This window comes from Panthera uncia, chromosome D1 (genome assembly GCF_023721935.1).
Source record: "Panthera uncia isolate 11264 chromosome D1, Puncia_PCG_1.0, whole genome shotgun sequence".
In the NCBI taxonomy this organism is placed as follows: Eukaryota; Metazoa; Chordata; class Mammalia; order Carnivora; family Felidae; genus Panthera; species Panthera uncia.
Window position 1 is genome coordinate 35,365,317 of NC_064808.1, and position 22,322 is coordinate 35,387,638.

The window sequence follows — 22,322 nt, forward strand, 5'->3', positions numbered from 1 at the left end:
TTCCATGTGTGTGTGTGTGTCTCTCTCTCTCAAAAATAAATAAACATTTTAAAAAATAAATAAATAAAGTACAGGGGATTCTTATTCTGGGTTAAAGGAAGTTATCGGAATTATGCTTTCACAGTAACAACTAGAAAACAGGACAAAATACTAAAAACAAAATTTCAGAAATTAGGCAAAAGTCAAAAAGGGCTGTGATCTCTAAGAGAGCGGAAACAAAATGAATCCCATTTACTGCCTGGAGAAGTGTTCCAGATCTTGATGCAGAGAAGAGGACCATAAGCAGAGCACAGTAGTTTTCCTGAGGTAAAGATGAACTCTGAGGAACAAAGATAAGAATTCAGGAATCTTGGGGTAACTGGAAGTTGTAGGGCCAAATTCCAGAAAGTAAGGAACTACTCAAAGTACTTTGTAGATCTGCAATGGCTTGTATTGAGTCTTTGTTGAATGCTAAACTGCATATGCATACGGTGAAACTCAAAAAGGTCATACCTGTTTACTCTCTGTCTACTATCAGTGTCCAATGTCTATTATCCAATCAAAATTTCTAGGCATGCCAAGAAACAGGAAATTGTAACACATAATCAAAAGGAAATCAGGCCATTGGAAACAGACACAAAATGAAAAGAGATGACAGAATTAGAAGAATTAAACATCTATTATAAATATGTTGGCTGTGCTCAGCAATTTAAAGAAAAACATGAATATAACAAGAATGAAATGAAAGGTATCATATTATATTATATTTTACTATTTTATTTTATTTTATTGAGAGAAAGACATAGCACAAGCAGGGGAAGAGCAGAGACAGAGGGAGACACAGAATCTGAAGCAGACTCCAGGCTCCAAGCTCTCAGCATGGAGCCCAACACGGGGCTTGAACTCACAAATGGTGAGATCATGACCCAAGCCAAAGTCAGATGCCCAAATGACTGACCCACCCAGGCGCTCCAAATGAAAGATATTATAAAGAACTAAATAGAACTTTTATAACTGAGAAATATCTGAAATTTTAAAATTCACTGAGTGATATTAACAGTATATTAGATGTAAAAAAGAAGTCACTGAAATTGAAGATATAGCAGATATAGCAATAGCATAGTTCAAACTGAAGTAAAGGAAAAAAAAAAAAAACTAGGAAAATGATTAGCTCCTTGTTGAACTTTGAGACAATTTCAAGTGGTCTAACATATGAATAACTGGGAAGGTCTGAATGCGGGATGATGGAAGTGAAAAAATTCCCAAAAAGTTTCCAAATTTGATGAAAATGAATTTCATGGACCCAAAAAGTTTCATAAAAACCAAGTAAGATAAAAACCAAGAATTACCAAATTACCTGATATAATCAAACTGCTGAAAAGCATTGAAAAGGGAAAGGAAAGCATCAGGTGGGACTGGGGCACATTAAATATGGAGAAACAAGTTTAAGAAAACCACAAACCTAATTAGAAACCAGGTAAATCAGAAGGACATCTTTAAAGGAAAAAAAAAAAAGTCAACTTCAAGTTTTATATGGAACAAAAATATCCTTTAAAACTGAAAGCAAAAGTACAGAATATTTTCTCCAGAAAAGAAGAGCCAAAAAAAAAAAAAAATTATTACCCACAGATGCAGGAGACAGTTCTTTTTGGTAGAAGAAAAATTATATCAGATAAATTTTTGGATCTTCACAAAACAATGAAGAGCTCTGGGAATGATACATACATGAGTAAGCATAAGAGAAATTTATTCTAATTTTTAATTAAAAAATAATTGTTTTAAGCAAAATTAATGTATTGTGATATTAATAACATGCAGGGATAAGATGTATGACAATAACAAAGGGTGGGAGAGGATTAATGGAAGTACAATTCAATGAAAGCTTCTTATATTTTACATAAAATAAGTACATTGTTTGAAGGGAGACTCAGATGTGTTAAGGAAATGTATTGTAAATACTAGAGAAACTACACACACACAAAGACATATAGCCATTAGTGAAGATAAAAATGGAATGCTGAAAATCCATCCAAAGAAGATAGAAAAATAAGCAAAAAAGAAAAAAAGATCAGATTTGAAAATAAAGAAAACAAATGGCAAGATTATCAATCCCAAATTGATTATTAGCTACATTAAATGTAAATGGTCTAAGCATTCCAACTAAAAGAAAGTAGCAAGAACTGTGAAGGATTTGAGACTTTATTTTCATAAGATAAGAGGTCAGACTGTCATACCTTCAAAGATGTTGGCAGAAAACAAAGGACTTTGTTACCTCAAGTACATGCTTACATTGGTTTCCCTTGGTAAGAGGTATGCCCAGGTGAATGCTGTGCACACAGCAGGTTTGTGTCACAGCTAAAGTAACCCCAATCTTATATAAAGAGTTACTAGCAAATCTATCCAACTTTTGTTCTGGAGGGAGACATCATCTCTATTATATCGGAAAGTAAACAAATCTGCTCTACAGGAGACTATATCTTCCAAGTTTGCTTACTATACAAACATCCTTGAAAAGTTAGTCTAGAACAAATTATATTAAAATCTTTGCTTAGAAAACAGATACATGAAAGACCCATGGAGAATTTTCTTCCAATAGACAGAGATTGTCAATCTGAGTTTTTAAAATGCAAGAACAACTACAAACTATTAGAAACACACTGTGTATATAAATATTAATAATTTTAAAAATTAAACATATACAATGAAAACAAAAATCTTAAGAAAACTCGAATGACTATATTAACATAAATTGGTTGTCAGAACAAATAATATTATCAGTGCATAGATGAACATTTTATAATGATAAAACGTTCACACAAAGATATAATCATCATAAACATATGCACCCAATATCAGAGCATCAAAATATATTAAGCAAAAACTGGAAGAATTCAAAGAATAGACAAATCCACAATTATAACTGAAATAGAAACATTCGTCACTTAGGCAAATGATGTGACAAATAGAAAATCAGCAAAGACATAGAAGACTTAAATCACACTACCAGCCAATAATCTTACTGATATTCATAGAATATTCCACAAACATAAACAGAACACATATTCTTTCAAGTACACCACAGAACACTAAAATAGACCATCTGCTGGGCCATAAAGTAACTCTTAGTGGATTTCATAGGATTGAAGTGATAAAGAATATGTTCTTTGACCAGAAAATTAAAAAAACAAAAAACCTTTACAATTAAATTACAGAATATAAACATACCATAATACGGACAAAAGATTTGAACTATTTCTAAAAAATACACAAATGGCCAAGTTGTACATGAAAAGGTGAGAAATGCAAACTAATACCACTTAGTGGTATTTGAATTGGTAAAATTTTAAAAGCTGACTGTACCAACTTTGGCTAGGATAAGAAACAACTGGTATTTTCTTATACCATTGCTATGAACGTAAATGGAACAAGCACTGTAAAATTCCTAACAGTTTTTCATACATGTGAAATATGACCCAGTTATCCCACCCACATGTTCACTAAAGAGAAATAAACATGTTCACACAAGGAATTGCACAGGAATATTTATAGAGCTTTGTTCATGACAGCCTCAAAATGTACATAGCCCATTAAGTCCATGGATAGGAAAACTGATTGTTAAAATGTGGTATATCTACTTACCTTGATGAGCACTGAGTAATGTACAGAATTGTTGAATCACTTCATGGTACACTTGAAACTATTACACTGTATGTTAACTAAACTGGATATAAATGGAATGGAATGAAATGAAATGAAATGAAATGAAATGAAATGAAATGAAATGAAATGACATGAAATGAAATGAAAAAGATATGTCTACAACACTGGAATATTATTGAAGGAACTTACACACACATAACATTGATGAGCTTTAAAAACTTTATCTGAATGGAAAGAAGTTAAAGCACATATGGTATTCCATTTATCTGGAACTCTAGAAAATATAGTTAACCTATAGGGAGAGAAAGCAGTGTTTACTGCAGACATAAATGGGAGAATATCCCATGTTCATAAATCAGAATTAATACTGTTAACATGTCCATTCTACCAAAAGCAATCTACAGATCCACTGCAATCCCTATCAAAATTCCAATGTCATTTTTCACAGAAATAGAAAAAAAATCTTAAAAATTTGAATGAAACCACAAAGAACCTGAATTGTCAAAGCAATCTTGAGAAAGAACAAGGCTAGAGTCATCATATTTCCTGATTTCAAACTATATTACAAAGCTATTGCAATCAAAACAGCATGGTTTATCATAAAAATAGATGTAAAGATCAAGGGAGCAGAATAGAAAGCCCCAAAATAAACCCACATACATACTATCAGTTAATTTTTAACAAAGGACACAATAACATATAAAGGATAGTCTCTTTAAACTTTTTTTTTTCTTCTTTCAGAGAGAAAGAGAGCATGGCAGGGCGGGGGAGAGGAGCTCAAGGCAAGAGAGAGAATGGATCTCAAGCAGGCTCCACACACAGCTCAGAGCCCCATGTGGGACTCAGTCCAAGAAACCTGGGATCATGACCCGAGCAGAAATCAAGAGTCGGCCATTCAACTGACTGAGCCAACTAGGCACCCCAAGGATAGTCTTTAATAAATGGTGTTTGGAAAACTGCACAACTACATGCAAAAGAACAAAAATGGACTTTTTAATACCGCACACAAATATGAAGTCAAAATGGATTAAAGACTTGAACATAAGACCTGAAACCATAAAACTCCTTAAAATAAAAAACATAAGCAGTAAGCTCCCTGACTTTGCTCTTGGTGATATTTTAAATTTGACACCAAAAGCAAGGGCAACAAAAGCAAAAATAAGTGTAACTACATCAAACTAAAAAGCCTTCTGCACAGCAAAGGAAACTACAAACAAAATGAAAAGGCAAGCTATGGAATGGGGGAAATATTTGCAAATTACATATCTGATAATGAGTTAGTGTCTAAAATACACAAGTTAAGTCCAACTCAACAGCAAAAAGCAAATGACCCAATTAAAAAAAGGTCAAAGAACCTAAAAGGACATTTTCCCCACAACATACAAATGGCCAACAGGTCCATGAAATGGTGCTCAACTCACTAATTATCAGGGAAATGCAAATTAAAACCACAATGAGGTATGAACTCACAGCTGCTACTATATCTATTTCCAAAAAGACAAGTTATAATTGCTAGCAAGGATATGGAGAAAAGGGAACCCTTGTATGCTGTTGCTGGGATTGTCAACCGGTAGAGTAACCAAGGAAAACATGATGGAAATTCTTTGGAAATTAAAATTAAAACTACCATATATATGATACAGGAATCCCACTTTTGGATCTATAGACTACAGAAACCAAAGCATCGTCTGGAAGAGGAATCTGTAACCCCATGTTCATTGCAGTAGTACTCACAATAGCAACGTATGGAAACAACTTAATCTGTCCATTGACAAGTGAGTAAAGAAAAGGTAGTTTTTCTATTTTTCTCTCTCCCTCTAGCTGCCCAAACTCAGCAAGCTTTTCCTGGCGTGGAGGCCTTGCCTGCTTGCCTGCCACCCTGGCACTCGCCAGGAGGAGCTGTGCTGAGCGCGGTGGGGAATTGCCTCTAGAGGGCGGTAGGGAGAGGCGGGGTGGTGGAGTGACAGGCGGTGGGGGGTGGGGGGGCGTTGTAGCGGAGGAGGGGTGGGGCGGGGCGTTGCCGCAGAGGGGCGGGGCGGAGCCGAGGCGCCGGGCAGGGGTGGGGGCGGGGCGAGCGCCGCGAACCTGGGAAGCGGATCTGACCGCGCAGTTCGCTCTGTCAGGTCTGGGCGGGCCCAGAGAGGGACCCCCTAGCCGCTCTCCCCATGGGGATGTGTTTTCCCTGTCCGGGGGAGTCCGCGCCTCCCTCGCCGGACCTGGTGAGTAAGGCCGCGTCCCCGGGTTCCCATGTCCGCCGACCCGCGCCGCGCGCACCTGTTCTCCGGAGGTGCGCGTCGGAGGCCGCGAGCTGGGGGCTCCCGGGCTGGCCGTTGGGCGCGGAGGCGCGGACCGGACAGCTCGCCGGTGGTTTCTGCTGGCGAAGACGTGTGGACACGCTCCGAGGGACCTTGGGTCTGGCCGCGGGACCACAGCCGCCGCCTCCGTGTCGGTCTCTCCACTTCCGTTACAAAAAATTGCCCAAAGGCGGCTCCGGAGTCTGTTTACCTTTCGCAGACTTGGGGGAAATTGGGAGTTCTTAAGGACGCAGGCGTACGCAGACGGTGCGGTGTGTGGGCCATTCTTGGCGATGCGGTGGATGAAGTCAGGGTGCAACTGAAGTTCTTAATCTAGGCGATGTGCGTTTTCTTGTGTCTGTACCAACTGTATAAAGAAGGTGCTTAATAAAATCTCTTACACTCCTGTGCTCTGTTGGATATTGTAATAATCAGCTATTTCCCATTACCATTTTATCTCTTTATTAATTTCTTCTTTTTAAACAATAAGGGTTTTACGTAGTACGGAATGTAGAGTTTGTAACTTTGCCACATCTAGTAAATAGAAATACAGAAGGCCCAGTTAAATTTGAATTTGTAGATCAAAAAAAATATATTTTAAGAATAGGTGTATCTCATGCAATATTTGGGACATATACTAGAAATTATTCATTCTTTAGCTGAAATTCGTATTTAAGTGGTTTGTGGTACAAGTCATTTATACCTTTTGTAGCTTTCTATTTATAACAGTATCTTTACATTAATAGTCCTTACAGGTTGTTGATAATAGAAAACCTAAATTACTCTCTTCTTCTACCTAAAAATTCGTTGAAGGAAGTAAGGTGTTTGGGGAAGTACATTAACTCTTCAGCCATTTGATTATAGGTACTGAAAATGATCTGGAAGTTGATATGGGAAAATTTACCTTGTCTTTCTTGCTAGTGTTGCTTTTAAATGTTGTGAATTTTGTTTATTTGGCTGTTGGTAAAATAGCAATATGCCAGCATTTGTTAAGCCCTCCCCGCTATCCCCACAGATAAACACATGGTTCACTACTGGAATGTCACTTTATCTTTGGGGTTTCTCCAGGACCTCCCAAAGTGAAATAGATCTCCCACTATACCACCCACCCACACTTCCATTTCTTAATCACCATACTCTTCTTTGTGTTTTCTCAAAGCACAACTATTTAACAGACATGTTAAACAGACTTGATTATATTTAACTGTGTGCCTTCACTGGAATGTAAGTTCCATGTGATTGGAAACATTTGTCAGGTTTTTTTACCACTGCATCCTCAGCACCTAGAAAAGTTCCTGGGGGATGATGGTTGCTCAGTAAGTATTTGTCCAGTGAATGAATGAATATATGTATTGTGGTAGGGTAAACAAAGAAATTATTAACACAGCTGCCAAGGGAGTGCTGCTTACTGTCTTATATATTTAATGAATTTATAATTTATAATTAGTAATAGTAATACATGATATAAAAAGTAATGTTCAGTGTGTCCCAACATGGAGCAGTACCTCTTTAAAATTTCCTTCAGGGCTTCATGTCCTACACAATAAGATTAGCCCACTTCATTCATGACTGTTTCCTGAAAATACCACCTACTTCAAACCACATGTTTCCTTTCTTGTCTTATTAAATGCCATTTGTTTTATTATTATACTGACTAGCTTGTAAGCCTTAAAAAAAAAAAGCAAATATATTATTTTATAGCACAACCTGAATATATATAATATATATGCGTTTATAATACATGTTACGTATATGTGTCTTATGTGCTTATATGGGGGTATATGGGTTTGGAGAATGAATTTCAGGAAGTTAAGTATTTCATAAATATTGTAAATAGTGGCAGTCTTAGTGGGACATTTTGAACGAGTACTAAATATTTTTGTAAATTGGTTTTATATATATTGGTTTATAATATATAAATTATCCATGATGTTTGGTTTTATTTTACAACATATTTTTACACACAATTTCTTTAGGAAGAGAAAAGAGCAAAGCTTGCAGAGGCTGCAGAGAGAAGACAGAAGGAGGTAAGAGTAGAAATAAAATTCTGCCCACATAGGGGTGCTGGGGTGGCTCAGTCAGTTAAGCATATGAGTTCGGTTCAGGTCTTGATCTAACGGTTTGTGAGTTCAAGCCCTGCATTGGATTCTGTGCTGACACCTGAGAGCTTGGAGCCTGCTCTGGATTCTGTGTCTCCCTCTCTCCCTGCCCCTCCCCTGCTCATGCTCTGTCTCTCAAAAAATAAATAGTAAAAAAAAATTTTTTTAATAAAATTCTGCCCACATAGATAATTGTGTTCTTTATTCTCAATAGATGTTTATTACTAGTATTCTGTAATGAAAATTGTGTTTGATATCCTATAAATTTATGTATAATCATTTTTTAAATTATTTCTGTATTTCTATAACATACATTAATGCATTTACATCATTTAATGCATGAAAATTACTGTACAGATGTCTTCTGTAATGTGAGATGCCCCTTTAATAAAACCTTCTTCTTTGGGATAAAGTGACCATACTTTATAAAGCACTGACAGATGTCAAGTTAAGTTTAGGGAAAAAATACCCAGTGAAGAAATGATGCTTTATGCAAAGCTTCTATAGAAGTAGTCTAATTCTTTGTTACCACAAATAAAACTCTCTTCCAAAGAAAAACCTAAAAAGCAACAAACAAATACCTTTTGGATACTGGATACTAATTTTTGTTGTTCTTCTAAACCATTTAATACATTTTCTAAAGGCTGCATCTCGGGGCATTTTGGATGTTCGGTCTGTGGAAGAAAAGAGAAAGAAAAAGGAAAAAATAGAAAAACAAATTGCTACATCTGGGCCCCCACCAGAAGGTGGACTTAGGGTAAGTATTAAAATTTACTTACAGTTTAATTTATTTGGAATGTTAAAAAATGTCAGTAGCAATCTATTCAATAGTTTCTTCTTGAAATGGATTATCAGAAAATTTTAAATTAATTTAAAAGCATAAATAAATAGATTGGAAGAAGTGCCAATTTATGTGGACATTCCAGCATTTCCAAAAATGAAAATAGATTGTTTTTCCTGATTACCTTAGCACTGTATTTTAATATTTTGTATTTATATGATTAATAACAATATATAGGAAACTTAATATGGAAGAGTATAAAGAAGAACATAAAATTCACCCCAATTCAGTGTCATTTTGACAGACCTCATTTCTAATCTCCATTTGTACATCAATCTTAATTGAATTGGATTACACTATAGATTCCTTTTTTTTTTTTTAAATAACCTACATTTTTTTCACTGAGTGATTTGAGGATTTTGAGCTTTTCATGGTCACTCATTATCATAGTTCAGTAAATGTCAGTTTGGACAATAGACTATACGGGGTGAGTGTGACATACACACCTCCCACCTCCCAACGTAGCAATTGCAGCTCTTGACATGGAAATACAATGATGGACAAGTTAAACAGGACCCTGAACTTGAGGATCTTTACAGTTTTCTATAAAGGTTTTCTAGAAAGGTTTTATTTTACATGTTAAAGCACAAGAAAATATTGTTCAGATACTAAGATTTTATTCTTGGGGTGCCTGGGTGGCTCAGTCGGTTGAGCGTCCGACTTCAGCTCAGGTCATGATCTCACAGTGTGTGGGTTCGAGCCCCGTGTCAGGCTCTGTGCTGACAGCTCAGAGCCTGGAGCCTGTTTCCAAACCTGTGTCTCCCTCTCTCTCTGCCTCCCCCCCCCCAAGTCTCACTTTGTCTCACTCTGTCTCTCAAAAATAAATAAATATTTTAAAAAATTTAAAAAAAAAAGATTTTATTCTTTGGTCCATTTTTAAAGGAAATAAATTTTTCAAGTAAGTGTTTTTGTGACAAGGACAATGTCCTGAATTTCAGTCATTTATATCTAACTTGTCAATGATTTATTAGCACTTATTTAGCTGATTTACTGTCTTTGCAATTCAGTTTTTTTGATTTTTAATTTTTTTAAGTCTAGTTAATATAGTGTTATATTAGTTTCAGGTGTACAACATAGCGATTCAACATCTCTATACATTTTGCTGTGCTCATCACAAGTGTAGATACCATCTGTCACCATACAATGTTATTACAATAGCACTGACTTTTTTGGGGGAGCTCTTAAAACTGTATATAAATACATACATGTATATATCCTCCTATCCTGTGGGGCAGGCAGTTTAGAAGCATCCTGAAAAGAGGTGCTTCTGGCTTAGGAATATCATGCAGAAGTATGATTTATCTGTGTGTATTTTACCATTGTATATTAATTCATTTAGTTTTGTTTAGTCAATGAAAGTAAAAGAAAATATAATTTTATCAACTTTTAACAGTGTATAGAATAATCGGTTTCAGTCTTAAGGTAAATAGCTGTGACTGTTGTGCTTATGTTTTTTATATACCTGCACAATAGAAGAGAATAAATCTTCTGGAAAGTGAAACAGTTGGTTGATACAAAGTCAGGATATTTATCAGAAGCATAGATGTTTGCGTTCATTACTCTACTGAGATATAGGTGTATGCCACCAGGTTTATTTCATAGAAGTTTCTCAAAAACAATAACAAAAATTGTGAAAATTAAAGTGTGTGACCAGAAATTATGCTGAATTTCAGTGTTTCATAATAGAAGAAATGGGGGTATTGAGTGACAATCAAAATCACATATAATGTTATAAGAAAAAGATACTTTATATATAGTCAGAGTTAAGAAGGTATTTATTTGACATATTCTAATCTAATAAATTTAACATCAGATTTTAAACTCTAAGAAAGAAAGTAGCGTTCTTAATTAAATCTGAAGCCTAGCCTGAAGCCTATACTTTAGAAATAAATTAGGCCATGTACTGCTTTTGGTCCCTTCAGCAGTGTTCAGAATTAAAATCATCCCAATTTTAAATTTTTTGCCTGTTTTTCTTTGTGTACTGTTCTTACAAGAAAGCTCTCTGGTTCCATTAATAAAAATCACCCTCAAGGCCATCAAGGTGGACAGTGGCTCATTATGATAAACCACTCCTGCTGTACTCTGGGTCATTTTCCCTTGGAATATTCCTAATCACTTCTACCATTGACACACTAGCTTTAAGAGACATGCTCCTTTCCCCTCCACCACCCGCGTAGATCATTGAGAGCATACAGTGAAGTTCAAAATAAGTTTTTAGAGATTCAATGCTAATAGAAGGGGAAACAGAAGGCAGAGAGTAACTTTAATCTTCAAACCCGTTGGCCTAAGGTCCTTTAAAGGCTGCTGCCAGGCCTGTTCTGCAGGCTGGCCTGGTGTGGCCTCTACTGTGTAGCTAGATTTTTCCTCACCAGACTTCACAGTATGAGGAAAACATGGCCTCTCTCTGTCTTCATGTACTCCACATATTCATCTCCTGACCAGCGCTGCCTCTTCCCGGTATGATTGGCATTGGCAATGCTCACTATCTTCTGGGAAGGCAACCTCATTTTTTTTTCTTTTTAATTTCTTTTCATTGTCACATAATTTTACATTAGTTTAGTTTCAAGTGTAGAGCATAGCGATTCCACAAGTCTATACATTATGCAACGCTCACTAGAACCACCATCTGTTACCGTACAACCCTATTGCAATACCCTTGACTGTATTTTCTATGCTGTACCTTTTTTCCCTCTGACTTACTCATTCCATAACTGAGAGCCTGTATCTCCCACTCTCCTTAACCCATTTTGACCATCCTCCCACCCTCCTCCCCACTAGCAACCATCAGTTTGTTCTCTGTATTTATGACCCTGTTTGTGCTTTTTAAAATTTGTTTTGTCTGTTTTTACATATAAGTGAAATCATATGGTATTTGTCTTTCTCTGTCTGACTTATTTCACTCAGCATAAAACCCTCTAGGTCCATCCATGTTGTTGCAAATGGCAAGATCTCATCTTTTTTATGGCTAAGTGATATTTGTGTGTGCGTGTGTGTGTGTGTGTGTGTGTGTGTATACATACACCACATATTCTTTATCTATCAATGGATACTTGGACTGCTTCCCTAACTTGGTTATTGTAAATAATGTTGCAATAAACATACTGGTGCATGTATCTTTTCAAATTAGTGTTTTCATTTTCTTTGGGTAAATACCCAATAGTGGAATTACTGGATCACGTAAATGATTTAATTTTTTGAGGACCCCCCCCCACTCTCTTCTAGAGTGGCAAGGGAGCTTTATTTTAAGAGCTCAGTGTGATGATGACATGGTACAAACTAATATCAGTACAGGATATGACAGTACAGGAGTAGTGGCAGACCTCTAATGCAGTGGCTCGGAACCCTGGCTACATGTTAGAATCTCATGAGGAGCTTTCAAAAAAGGCTGACCCTTGGCTCCCACCTCATGCTAATCAGAATCTCTGAGAGTGGAGTTTAGTCATCAGGACTTTCTTAAGCTCCTCGAGGTAGCCTAATGCGACAAACCAGATTGAGAATCACTGCTCTGGTCTTTTTAACACTAATCTTCAAAGATATATTGTGGGAAATAGAGTCCCGTGGTAAAAAATAAAATATTTTAAATTCCTGGACACGATATTGTATTCTGAATCCCTTTCTTAGAGATTCAAAAGTGCACAATGTTCCAAATCTCTAAGAAGTCCTAAAATGAAAGCAAATTTACTTGGATTAACCCTTAATTTTCAAAACTGAAATACAGATTTAAAAAAAATATGTAACACCCAATAATATTGCTTGGATGTACATGAAAACCACTACTGAAGAGACTGGTAAGTACCTGGTACTATCCCAGTGACTTTTTCAGAATTTACTCCTGCAGATGTAGTAGACTTGATTGAACAGAACAACCAAGTTTCTCAAGTCAAGCAAGAAAAAGACTTTGCCAAACCATTACTTAACAATTTCTGCCATTCTGTGGCTCCCTGCCTCAAACAAGAATTCCTGTATTTTTATTTTACGGTTTCATTGTTTTTATTTTGTGGTATTTTCTTTTGGTTTTCCTGAGCTAATTATTGGTTATTTGGGATTTAGCTACCCGTTAATCTGCCCAGGTATTTTGTTTTACTTCTTTATGTCTTTAAACAATCGTTTGTCTTATTTCAGAAGTTGACCATCATGTAAAATTATACTAATCACTGCTATGCACAGAAATCACTTCACATTTGTATAGCCCATACTTCTATTTTTGTTCACTAGGATATTTTTACATTAACTTTAAATAAAATTTACTTGTCTCCATGTGTTTTTATCTTTTCTAGTGGACAGTTTCATAAGCGTAACGTGAGTAGAAAAGTCTACTGCCAGTAACTAATATCTGCAATCAAGTGGACGTCCGCAGCCTAATGTCTTCTCTTTGAATAAATAAAATAATTTATTGTAATTGTAGTGCCATTAAATGCAGTCAGTGCTTTTCCAGTATTGATAGACCGAAACTGTTTTTGATGTTCAAACTTAGAAAATGGCCAGACCCTTCATCAAATACTTATTTTCTTACATTTGCTCTTGTGCAGGTAGTGGGTGATTTGGCGTTTTTTAGTAATTAAAACATGGACCTAAATAGTGAATATATATATATGTCGCATGCAAAAAGTCTGCATACACCTCAGACATTAAAGTTTGCCATTGTATTTTCTCTCCTTTATATGATGACCTAGCAGTCTATATTTTTCTGCTTAGCCTTGTATCTGTTTTTATTTCATTATCTATGAAGGCTTTTGCTTAAAATTATGGACTTTGTGCCTTGAAACTGATCATCAGGGAAAATGTTGAAAAATCATTTGAAGGGCTTATATGAAGGGACACTGTAAATTTTTGTATCTTACCAATGAGTAATGAAAATTTGTAGAAACTGTTGAATTTCTCCTAATTTATTTTCTATTTCTGTGGCTTATAAAATTAACATGTAGGGTTTTACATTGCAATAAAAGTGTTTTTTTGCTTGCTGAATTTAAAATTATATATTAATAGTACCATCAGAGGGCAGTGATCTATTACACGATGTCAGACTCAGCTCTAAAGATATTTGTAGTAACTGAATGAGTTAAACTAAGAATCTGATGGGCTATACTGAGTGATAATAGATTTGTCCAAATTTCATAGGTGTTTTTATTCTTTTGTATTTATTAAAGAATGATCTCAAGATTTATATACATGCGAAATTGCCAAGGCAAATGTGAATGTATGAAATAGAAACATGTAGGTACTGTATTTAAAAGGTCTACTTTAAACATAAACATACTATGAGGTAACTCTATGTGATGCATAGTCATAAACTTTTCTAGTTTTTGTTCATTAGTAACATGAGCATTAGTAACATTATAGCATTTTTGTTTTTTGAATTTTCCTTTTTAGTATATAATAAGCTAAAATAGGAGAATTCCTATATCTTTTAATTTGGTTGCTAACTCTTTTGGATGACAAGGCCACAATCTGAGCCCTAAATTAGAATTTGTAAGACAGTTAAGTGCCAATGGAGACTATAAATTAGACCAGCTTATTTGATTTACAAAAAGAAAACTGAGCCATCATTGTGCTCATCCCTCCCACAAGACCTGTATTACATAGCACTATATCATATATGATAATTTTAGAGTTTGAACTATATTATAGGTCTCTTGACTCTTCATTGGAAAAATTATTTTTTCTATTATGGCATAAAATAGTTTATGAATATCCAGGCAAGACATCTATTTAGACAGGCTCAGTTTTTCTTCATCCTTTAGAAGGTCAGTGGTATTTTTGTTGATAAAGGATAGTGAAATCATTGAATTTTATTTTAGAAATAAAATTTTTGACTTTATGAACATGATTAATTTCTCCAAGGCAGAAAGGAAGAAAAACATCATCAGTAGGTGAATAGATATAAAGCCAGAGTGTACTAACCTTGAATTGTGTAAATCCTTCCTTCTGCTTTAATATAGAAAGAACAATTTTATCTGTACTACGTCTTAAGAATTACAACTTGAGTTGGTGTAAACAAAGGTTTACATCCAGGGGATAATGCCCTATTTCTAATAGAGTTTATATCCAGAGACCATGTGTATTTACTGTTGAACCATGAATGATATGCTGGTGTATTGCTTTCTGGGAACAATGGGATATCCTGCTCCAGCCAATCATGCATGGCTTGCTTCCATGGGTATAATCAGCTTTCTGCAAAAAGATATGGGTTGCATGGGCTAAGGGGTGATACTCAAATGTTAAGAATAGTTTTAGGAAGGGGAAGGGAAAAGAGGAGACTAGATGCCTGATAGGAAACCAGTGACTACTAAAAAAAAAAAAAAAAAAAAAAAAAAAAAGCACATATATATCCAACCTCTCTCTCATCAAGTTATGAATCAGTTCCTGATGAAAACTTAACTTGGAGCCAATTTCCCATAAATCATAATTCAAATAGGAAAACATGGTAATGCTTAATATGTCACCCAAACCCTCCAACAAATGACTAAAATATAACTGAAACAGTGAAATACTTTTATATAACTATCATATTAAGATGTAAAATGCTAAAACCACTGCTTCTTAATTTTAATCATCAGACAATATGACTGGTAACAAAAAGTTGTATATTATCATATAGCCCCTTTGTTAACATGCTGCATGTTTTTTAAAACATCTATATGTGATACTGTGGTTCCACCAATTGTATTTGGAATGTAATTAATAGTTTTCACATACATAGTTTGTTATAAATTCTGTATTGCCTTATGGGGACATAAATATACATTTTTCCTATATAAAAATTGAGTTTGGCCATCTCTTTAACAAAATTGTATCTTCACAGAGTATTGAATAATTAGAACTTGGGTGAATGGTTAGGGAAACCATGACGCTCTTATCTCTGGCATGAATGAGAACAACAGAGCTAAAGGCTATTTGGTATGTTCATACAATCCCTGAATTTACAGATAGGCATGTTTCTTTTTCTATACTCTAAAGGAGAAATGATAATAGTCTCCTGTTGCCTTAGAGAAATACAATAATGTAAGAGTTCTAGCTGTCATCCTTTGTACCCCAGGAGAATTGACATAAGCTTTGAGGTTTTTTTTCCAACAGTCCGACTTGTAAATCTTCAGTAGGAATTATAGTACACCCTTAGAAGAAAAAGTAACTTGTCAGTTTTAGGTTTGAATAATATCTGCATAAATAGGTTAGTAAGAGAGAGGTAGGTAGATAGGCCCACCTATCTGCGTTGACATTTAAGGTGTGTGTGTTTATTTTGTTTTGTTTTTAACACTTTCAAACAAGCATCTCAAATTCCCCTACTACATGTGCTTTAAGCTGATTCAACTGTGACACCATAGCCATTTTCTTTGATATTCTCAAAAACCACTAGGAAGGCATCTGTGTATTTCATAGACTTTGAACAAGTTTTGGTTTGATTCAGAGAAGTTTGTTTCGAAAACTCAGTTAAAATTTCTCATATGACATGGCTTTTTGTTTTTCTATTCTTCCAGATATGTTTCATCTTGCAAATATTACCTCTAAATATGACTATTATGGTCTGACCTGAATATGATACTTTTATTGTAGCCCAGATTGCATTGCCTATTTTTTCAAGTTTATTTATTTTGAGGTGGGGTCCAGGGGAGACATGCACGAGTTGGAGAGGTACAGAGAGAGATAGGGAGAGAGAGAATCCCAAGCAGGTTCCACACTGTCCGCACGGAACCTGCTTCAGGGCTCGAATTCATGAACCGTGAGATCATGACCTGAGCTGATGTCATGATTCACCCAGTCTCCATGCATTGCCTATTTTTATAGCACCATACTTGGTTTGGGTTTCAAATCAATGTCCTCTAGTCACAGGTTTGAGCCAACTTTTGCAAGTACTTCAAACTTAACCTCAAATGGAACTAAGTAGTTTTGCATACAAACTCTTTCTAGGCTATTTCTCTGAAATCGGTTTTTCTCACATCAGTCAGAAGTCAAGGAGTTATCCTAAACTTCCTATTCTACCTAATTCCTAGGGTGCCCTTTTCTTATCCTACATTTCTCAGATAGGTTATTAGTAACAGACATACTTAAAGTAGGTTAAAAAAATACCAAGTGTCTCGTGTAGATAATTCTTAGGTATCTACACACAAATTTGTAGAACTAATGAGTTTAGCAAGGCTGCAGAATACCAAATCCATATATGAAAATGTCAATGCTATTTCTACAGGCAAGTAATAAGTAATCTGAAAATTAAGAAAATTCAATTACAGCATCATCACATAGAATAAAATACTTCGGAAAAAAATAAAAGAAGTAAAAGATCTGAACTAAAAGCTACAAGACATAGTTGAGAAGTTAAAAAAAAAAAAACAAAACCCTAAATGTTTGGGACCTAAACCATTGGGACCATGGTTTAGAAGACTCAGTATTGTCAAAATTGCATTCTGAAATTGATCAATAAATTCAGTGCAAAATCCCAGCAAACTTTTTTCAGAGAAATTGACAAAATGATCCTAAAATTTACATGGAAATACAAGATTTATAATAGTGAAAACAATTTAGGAAAAAGAACATAGTAATTTTCACTAAAGAGTCAATGAGTAAGAGCAATCTACATTTGGTCATTTCCTTCTGAATGTAGTCTCGTTTTTCCATATCCTTGTTGAATTCCCTTCAGCTAGCAGCTAGACCTCAAGGTCAATTGTGACCACGTTCTTAGCAACACCTAAAAGATCATCATAGATGTTGTATAAGCAGAAAGAATGATGCCACCCTACCCCAAATATGTTCACATACTAATCACTGGACCCTGGAAATAAGTTACGTTACATGGCAAAAGGTATTTTGCAGACCTTAAAATGGAGAGATTGCATTACGTTATCTAGGTGGACCCATTCTGATCACATGGATTATTATTTTTTTTAATTATGTTTTTTAATGTTTGTTTTTGAGAGAGAGCAAGCAAGGGAGGGGCAGGGAGAGGGACACACAGAATCTGAAGCAGGCTCCAGGCTCTGAGCTGTCAGCACAGAGCCCAAAGTGGGGCTTGAACTCATGAACCCTGAGATCATGACCTGAGCCAAACGACTTTGGCCAAACGCTTAACCAACTGAGCCAACCCAGCGCCCCTCGCGTGGGTTCTTAAAAGCAGAAAATCTTTCTACCTGTGGTCAGAGAGATGTAAAGAAAGAAGTCTCGTTGAGATACTCTATTGTTGGCTTTGAAGATAGAGGAAAGAGAACATGAGCAAAGGAAATCAGCCTCTAGAACGTGGAAAAAGCAGGGAAACGAATTCTCTCCTAGACTCCTCAGAAGAAGCACAGCCCTGCTGACATCTTTATGTTAGCCCAGTGAGACCATCTCAAAGTTCTGGCCCATAGAACAATAACATAATAAATTTGTGTTGTTTAAGCCACTACGCTTCTGGTAATTTAGTACATTAGCTAGAACATCCAATAAAATAGATGAAGGGATTAATATGATTTTTGTTTGCCTATACATATTTTAACTAAATGAAATTAATTTTAATTTTTAAGGACATAGATACGTTTGTGGGAAGAAATTAAGCACAGGAGAAAGTTTTGAGGAAAATACTATTGCCAATTACTATATAGAGAAATTCAGTGCTAACGTGAGTTTAGTAACATAAAAGTCAAATCACTCAATGTCTGTATTTTAAAAGATATTACAATTACTACTGTTCCAAGGTGATTTTATCTCTGATAAAACTTTAATTTTAATTGTTTTTTCCCAGCATAATTACAACCCCATTTCTAGTACCACTAAACTTCACAATGAACAGGTTGTGTGTACTTTGACTAAATCAGTCATGTGACAAATTGAGATATTTCCTGACTTTCTGGAGCAGGAGAGGTGGATTTTTTTATCGTAGAAGAATGAGGGAATGACATTAACTCTGCCTATACTTATTAAACTCAAGGCGGCAGTTAAGGGATTACCTATGATAATATTTTGTTTTTCTGCTAAGGGGAGCAAACAATGCTAACACTCAAAAGTGAAGAAGCACTAGGTAACCCTAATGCGACTCTTTCTAGAACTCTGAGGGAAAGTTGCCATTTGAAGATTATTTTTATTTCAGAATGAAGCACTAATATAGAGACATAATTTTTTTAAATTTATCTTTTTAATTCTTGAATCAGTGAGGACAATAGTTTGCTGTTTATGGGTACACAACAGCCCTGTCCTAGGTATACAAGGGTATACATATGTCTGTAACATCAGCTACAGTGAATTTACTTTACTAGACAGCATAGCAAAGTAGGATTAACTAAAGGTATATTTTCATAAGAAAATGCTTTAAAATAACATGAAGTCAATGAACGTTGGACTGTACAATTTATTCTGTCAAAATATAAACGTATGTCAGCTTATGTGTGTGAAATACACTAAGTCGGTCTCAACACAGCCATGTGCTTAGGAATGTGTGAAACACTTCATAAGCAATTCTCTAAGGGGTGTACTGAAAACTTCCAAAAGTACCCCAGATATTTGGTCATAGATAAGGAATAAACTTTAAGGCAATCTTCCAAGTGAATGTAAACTTTTCTGAAGTGGCCTTTCTAGTAAAGTGTTACGGTTATGAACACTCTGTACTTATTTGTAGTGCTGTTGAATATTTTTAGTAGCACGTTATCACACTAATTGTCACTTTTTAAAAATTAGCTTAAAAATCCTGCAATTATAAAAATGTCTGGGGTGCTTTTACTTTGTAGACATAAAGCAGGCACTTTCTGTTGACTTATCTATAAATCCTAAATATTTTCTTCTAATAGTTTTTATCTCTAGCTAGAATTGTACTTCTAGTACTGTGTACTAAATCCTGTGTTCACATATCAAGAAATAATAATTTGCCTACAATTTTTCTAGTTTAAATCTGAGCCTAGAATTTCTTTTAATTGGTCATGTTCTACAGAAGCATCAAAATAAATAGTGCTACTCTTTGAACATTTTTCAATAATAATGGCATTTTTCTGGCTGTTACGCCTTTTTCCAAAGTAATTGTCAGAGCATGTGAACTAAACTAACTACACTGGAGAAATGGGTACAGGCCATTAGGAGAGTCCCCTTGTAGTGACCAACTAGTTTTACTTAATCTCCTTCTTAGCCTTATAATTGGCAGAGACGACCAGGTAATTATCTGGATTCATGTCCTTAAGAGTTGGAGATTTGCTCTGGATGGGGGATGTTTTGCCATCCACACGGGAGATCTGCAGCATCCGGCAGGGGTCGTGTTTCAACAAATACCCTGCAAAAGTTTCCCATCCTCCTCCCACACGGACCATGACATGTTTGTTGTGCAGCATCTGAAATGAAAGAAGAGCAAAAGGATTAAATTCTGAGAATTCTTACAGTATCTTAAACCAACTTTCATTTTTAGCACTGTTACTGTTTTCTGTCTTGTTTTTTTATGCCCCATTGTTTTCCTACTTGGTGCACAGTGCCTGAGTTAGCATACAGTATATGAAAGAAGCTTTGTTTTTCCCATGCAAGTGGATCATGGGTACACATCCCCAGGACCCAGCTTTGCCCTGCTATGGGAATCCGGGTTTATGTATAATCCCTTGTTTGGTTGGATGTGTATAGAGGCTTCTGTCTGACATCTGATGTTCCGTTACAGCCTCATCACTTCCCCCACTGTCTCTGCCCACTGCCCGTTTCCTGCCCACTGTCTCAGATAAGTGCTTCATTCTTCCCACCAAGTTATTCCCCTCTGAACGAGGACTCAAAAGACCATGGAAATGTCTCTCTTGAAAATAATTGTTAATAATCACACAAATGCTCAATACGAAATGGAAAGGAAATGCACTCAGAAAAACTGAAGTCTTCTCCAGTCACTGAGCCCTTCAAGGCAAGATGTTGTTGAATGGCCAAACATTTATATTTTCCTTTACTCTTATTCTTTCTAATTACTTTAGAATACATCTTTAAAAAAAAAAAAAAAAAAAAAAACTTACCTTCAGGCCTATGTCACATATCTAGATTTCCAGGTAACAGGCTACATATTGAAAAAGTGAAGAATGTATGGTTCTTTTTATCAATAAAAACATGTCAGAGCTGTAGACGTCTGGCATGAAGAGCCAAAGACGTTTATCTTGGCTTTTTTCAAATATCAGAAAAGGTAAGATAAAGGGGAGATGTTGCTCCGTAATCAGAGATCCTGTTGACTCTGTTCCATGCCCGTGATGTTAAGAATACATACTGGCAGTGTAGTCTTGGGAAGGACTGATAGTTGGGTGAGGAGATTTGGGGAGTCACTTACATTGCAGAGCCTGTAAAATCTATTTGAATTCCTCTTGCTGTGTCAGTTTGAGATCTGGAGTTTGTTTGACTCCCATCAAGTGAAAGATGACATATATTTACTGCTTTCATTCACCTGTTGAGAATCTGATGGAAATTCTGGACTCTCTTTTCAGATGTCTGTATCCACAAAATTTTGCATGTGTGTTTAGGGGGTTCACAGACTCCCAGAAATCCATCCATGGACTCCAGCTAAGAAATCCTGATTCATGTGGTTGACATGAAGCAGTTTCAAATATTGTGGAAAGTAACAAAAATGTGCTGGATATCCATAGAAACCATAAGACTCATAAGAAAATGAAGTTAAATGTAACTCGACTGGTTATTCTCATTTAGAGAATTAGAATTATAATTAAGAATAGAATTAGAATAGAAAGGACCTTCAGAAACATCTAGCTAGAAGTTTTAAACCTATTTTAGCATCAGAATCTATTCATTAAAACCTCAATGGGAATCCCTGTAACATAAAGCAGACAAAAGGAGTCAGGATTCAGCTGTAACCATTTTGCCTTCCCCGGTCCTGCCAGTGGTACCGTGTTCTTGTTTTTCTGATGAAGATCCTGAGGCCCAGATCTTTGGTGTGATTTGCTTTGACTAGTATCTGGATTTCCTGACTCCAGTCTAATACTTGTCCCACCAACAGTTCTTTGTAAAGCAAAATCCATCAAGGCTTTTATAATTTGACCTAGTTCCATTCCCACAAACTCCTGTGTGTGCCTCTACTGCCTGCTTCCAAAACTTGGAGTGGCTGGGACAAAAATTACAAAGGCGGGCATCAAAACAGTACTCTGACCCTTTCTCCCACTGTTCTAGAGAACAGCTTGGCATATTGTTGAAGTTCTGGCATACCCCGCCCCCCAGCCCTACAAATTACATTTAAGAGTTTTCCTCTAAACATCCTTGGTATGAATGCCTGGCAGAATGCCTAAATTCACTTGACTGTGTGAGCTATTTCAACCAGAAAGAGCTACCAGTCAGTATAGTTTTTAAACAATTAGCTAACGCTGGGAAACAGTGAAAGAAATGTTTTTCCGCCTGGCATATAAGGTCATTTAGGTACAAACCCTTCTCGCAGATTCCTTAATAAATCCACGCATGCGTAGTGGATCCAACATGAAGCAGAGTTATACTGAATGTGACTAACATAGGGATTAAATTTCTGCCCACCCCCTCCCT

The 22,322-nt window shown here is 35.9% G+C and overlaps 2 protein-coding genes across 2 annotated transcripts in view; one reads left to right on the top strand and one right to left on the bottom strand.

The window, feature by feature from the left end:
- The first annotated feature begins 5,685 nt into the window (after positions 1–5,685).
- SVIP (small VCP interacting protein) lies at positions 5,686–15,634 on the top strand. Its single transcript, XM_049649194.1, has 4 exons — positions 5,686–5,858; positions 7,910–7,960; positions 8,676–8,789; positions 13,151–15,634. The coding sequence occupies exons 1-4, from the start codon at positions 5,805–5,807 to the stop codon at positions 13,163–13,165; spliced, it is 234 nt and encodes a 77-aa protein (XP_049505151.1). The 5' UTR covers positions 5,686–5,804; the 3' UTR covers positions 13,166–15,634.
- A 2,893-nt stretch (positions 15,635–18,527) lies between these two features.
- GAS2 (growth arrest specific 2) overlaps positions 18,528–22,322 on the bottom strand; it is an 80,757-nt gene continuing 76,962 nt past the window's right edge. The window contains exon 6 of the mRNA XM_049639889.1: positions 18,528–20,152. Within this exon, the coding sequence (XP_049495846.1) occupies positions 19,934–20,152 (219 nt within the window). The 3' untranslated portion in view covers positions 18,528–19,933. The remainder of the gene's footprint in view (positions 20,153–22,322) is intronic.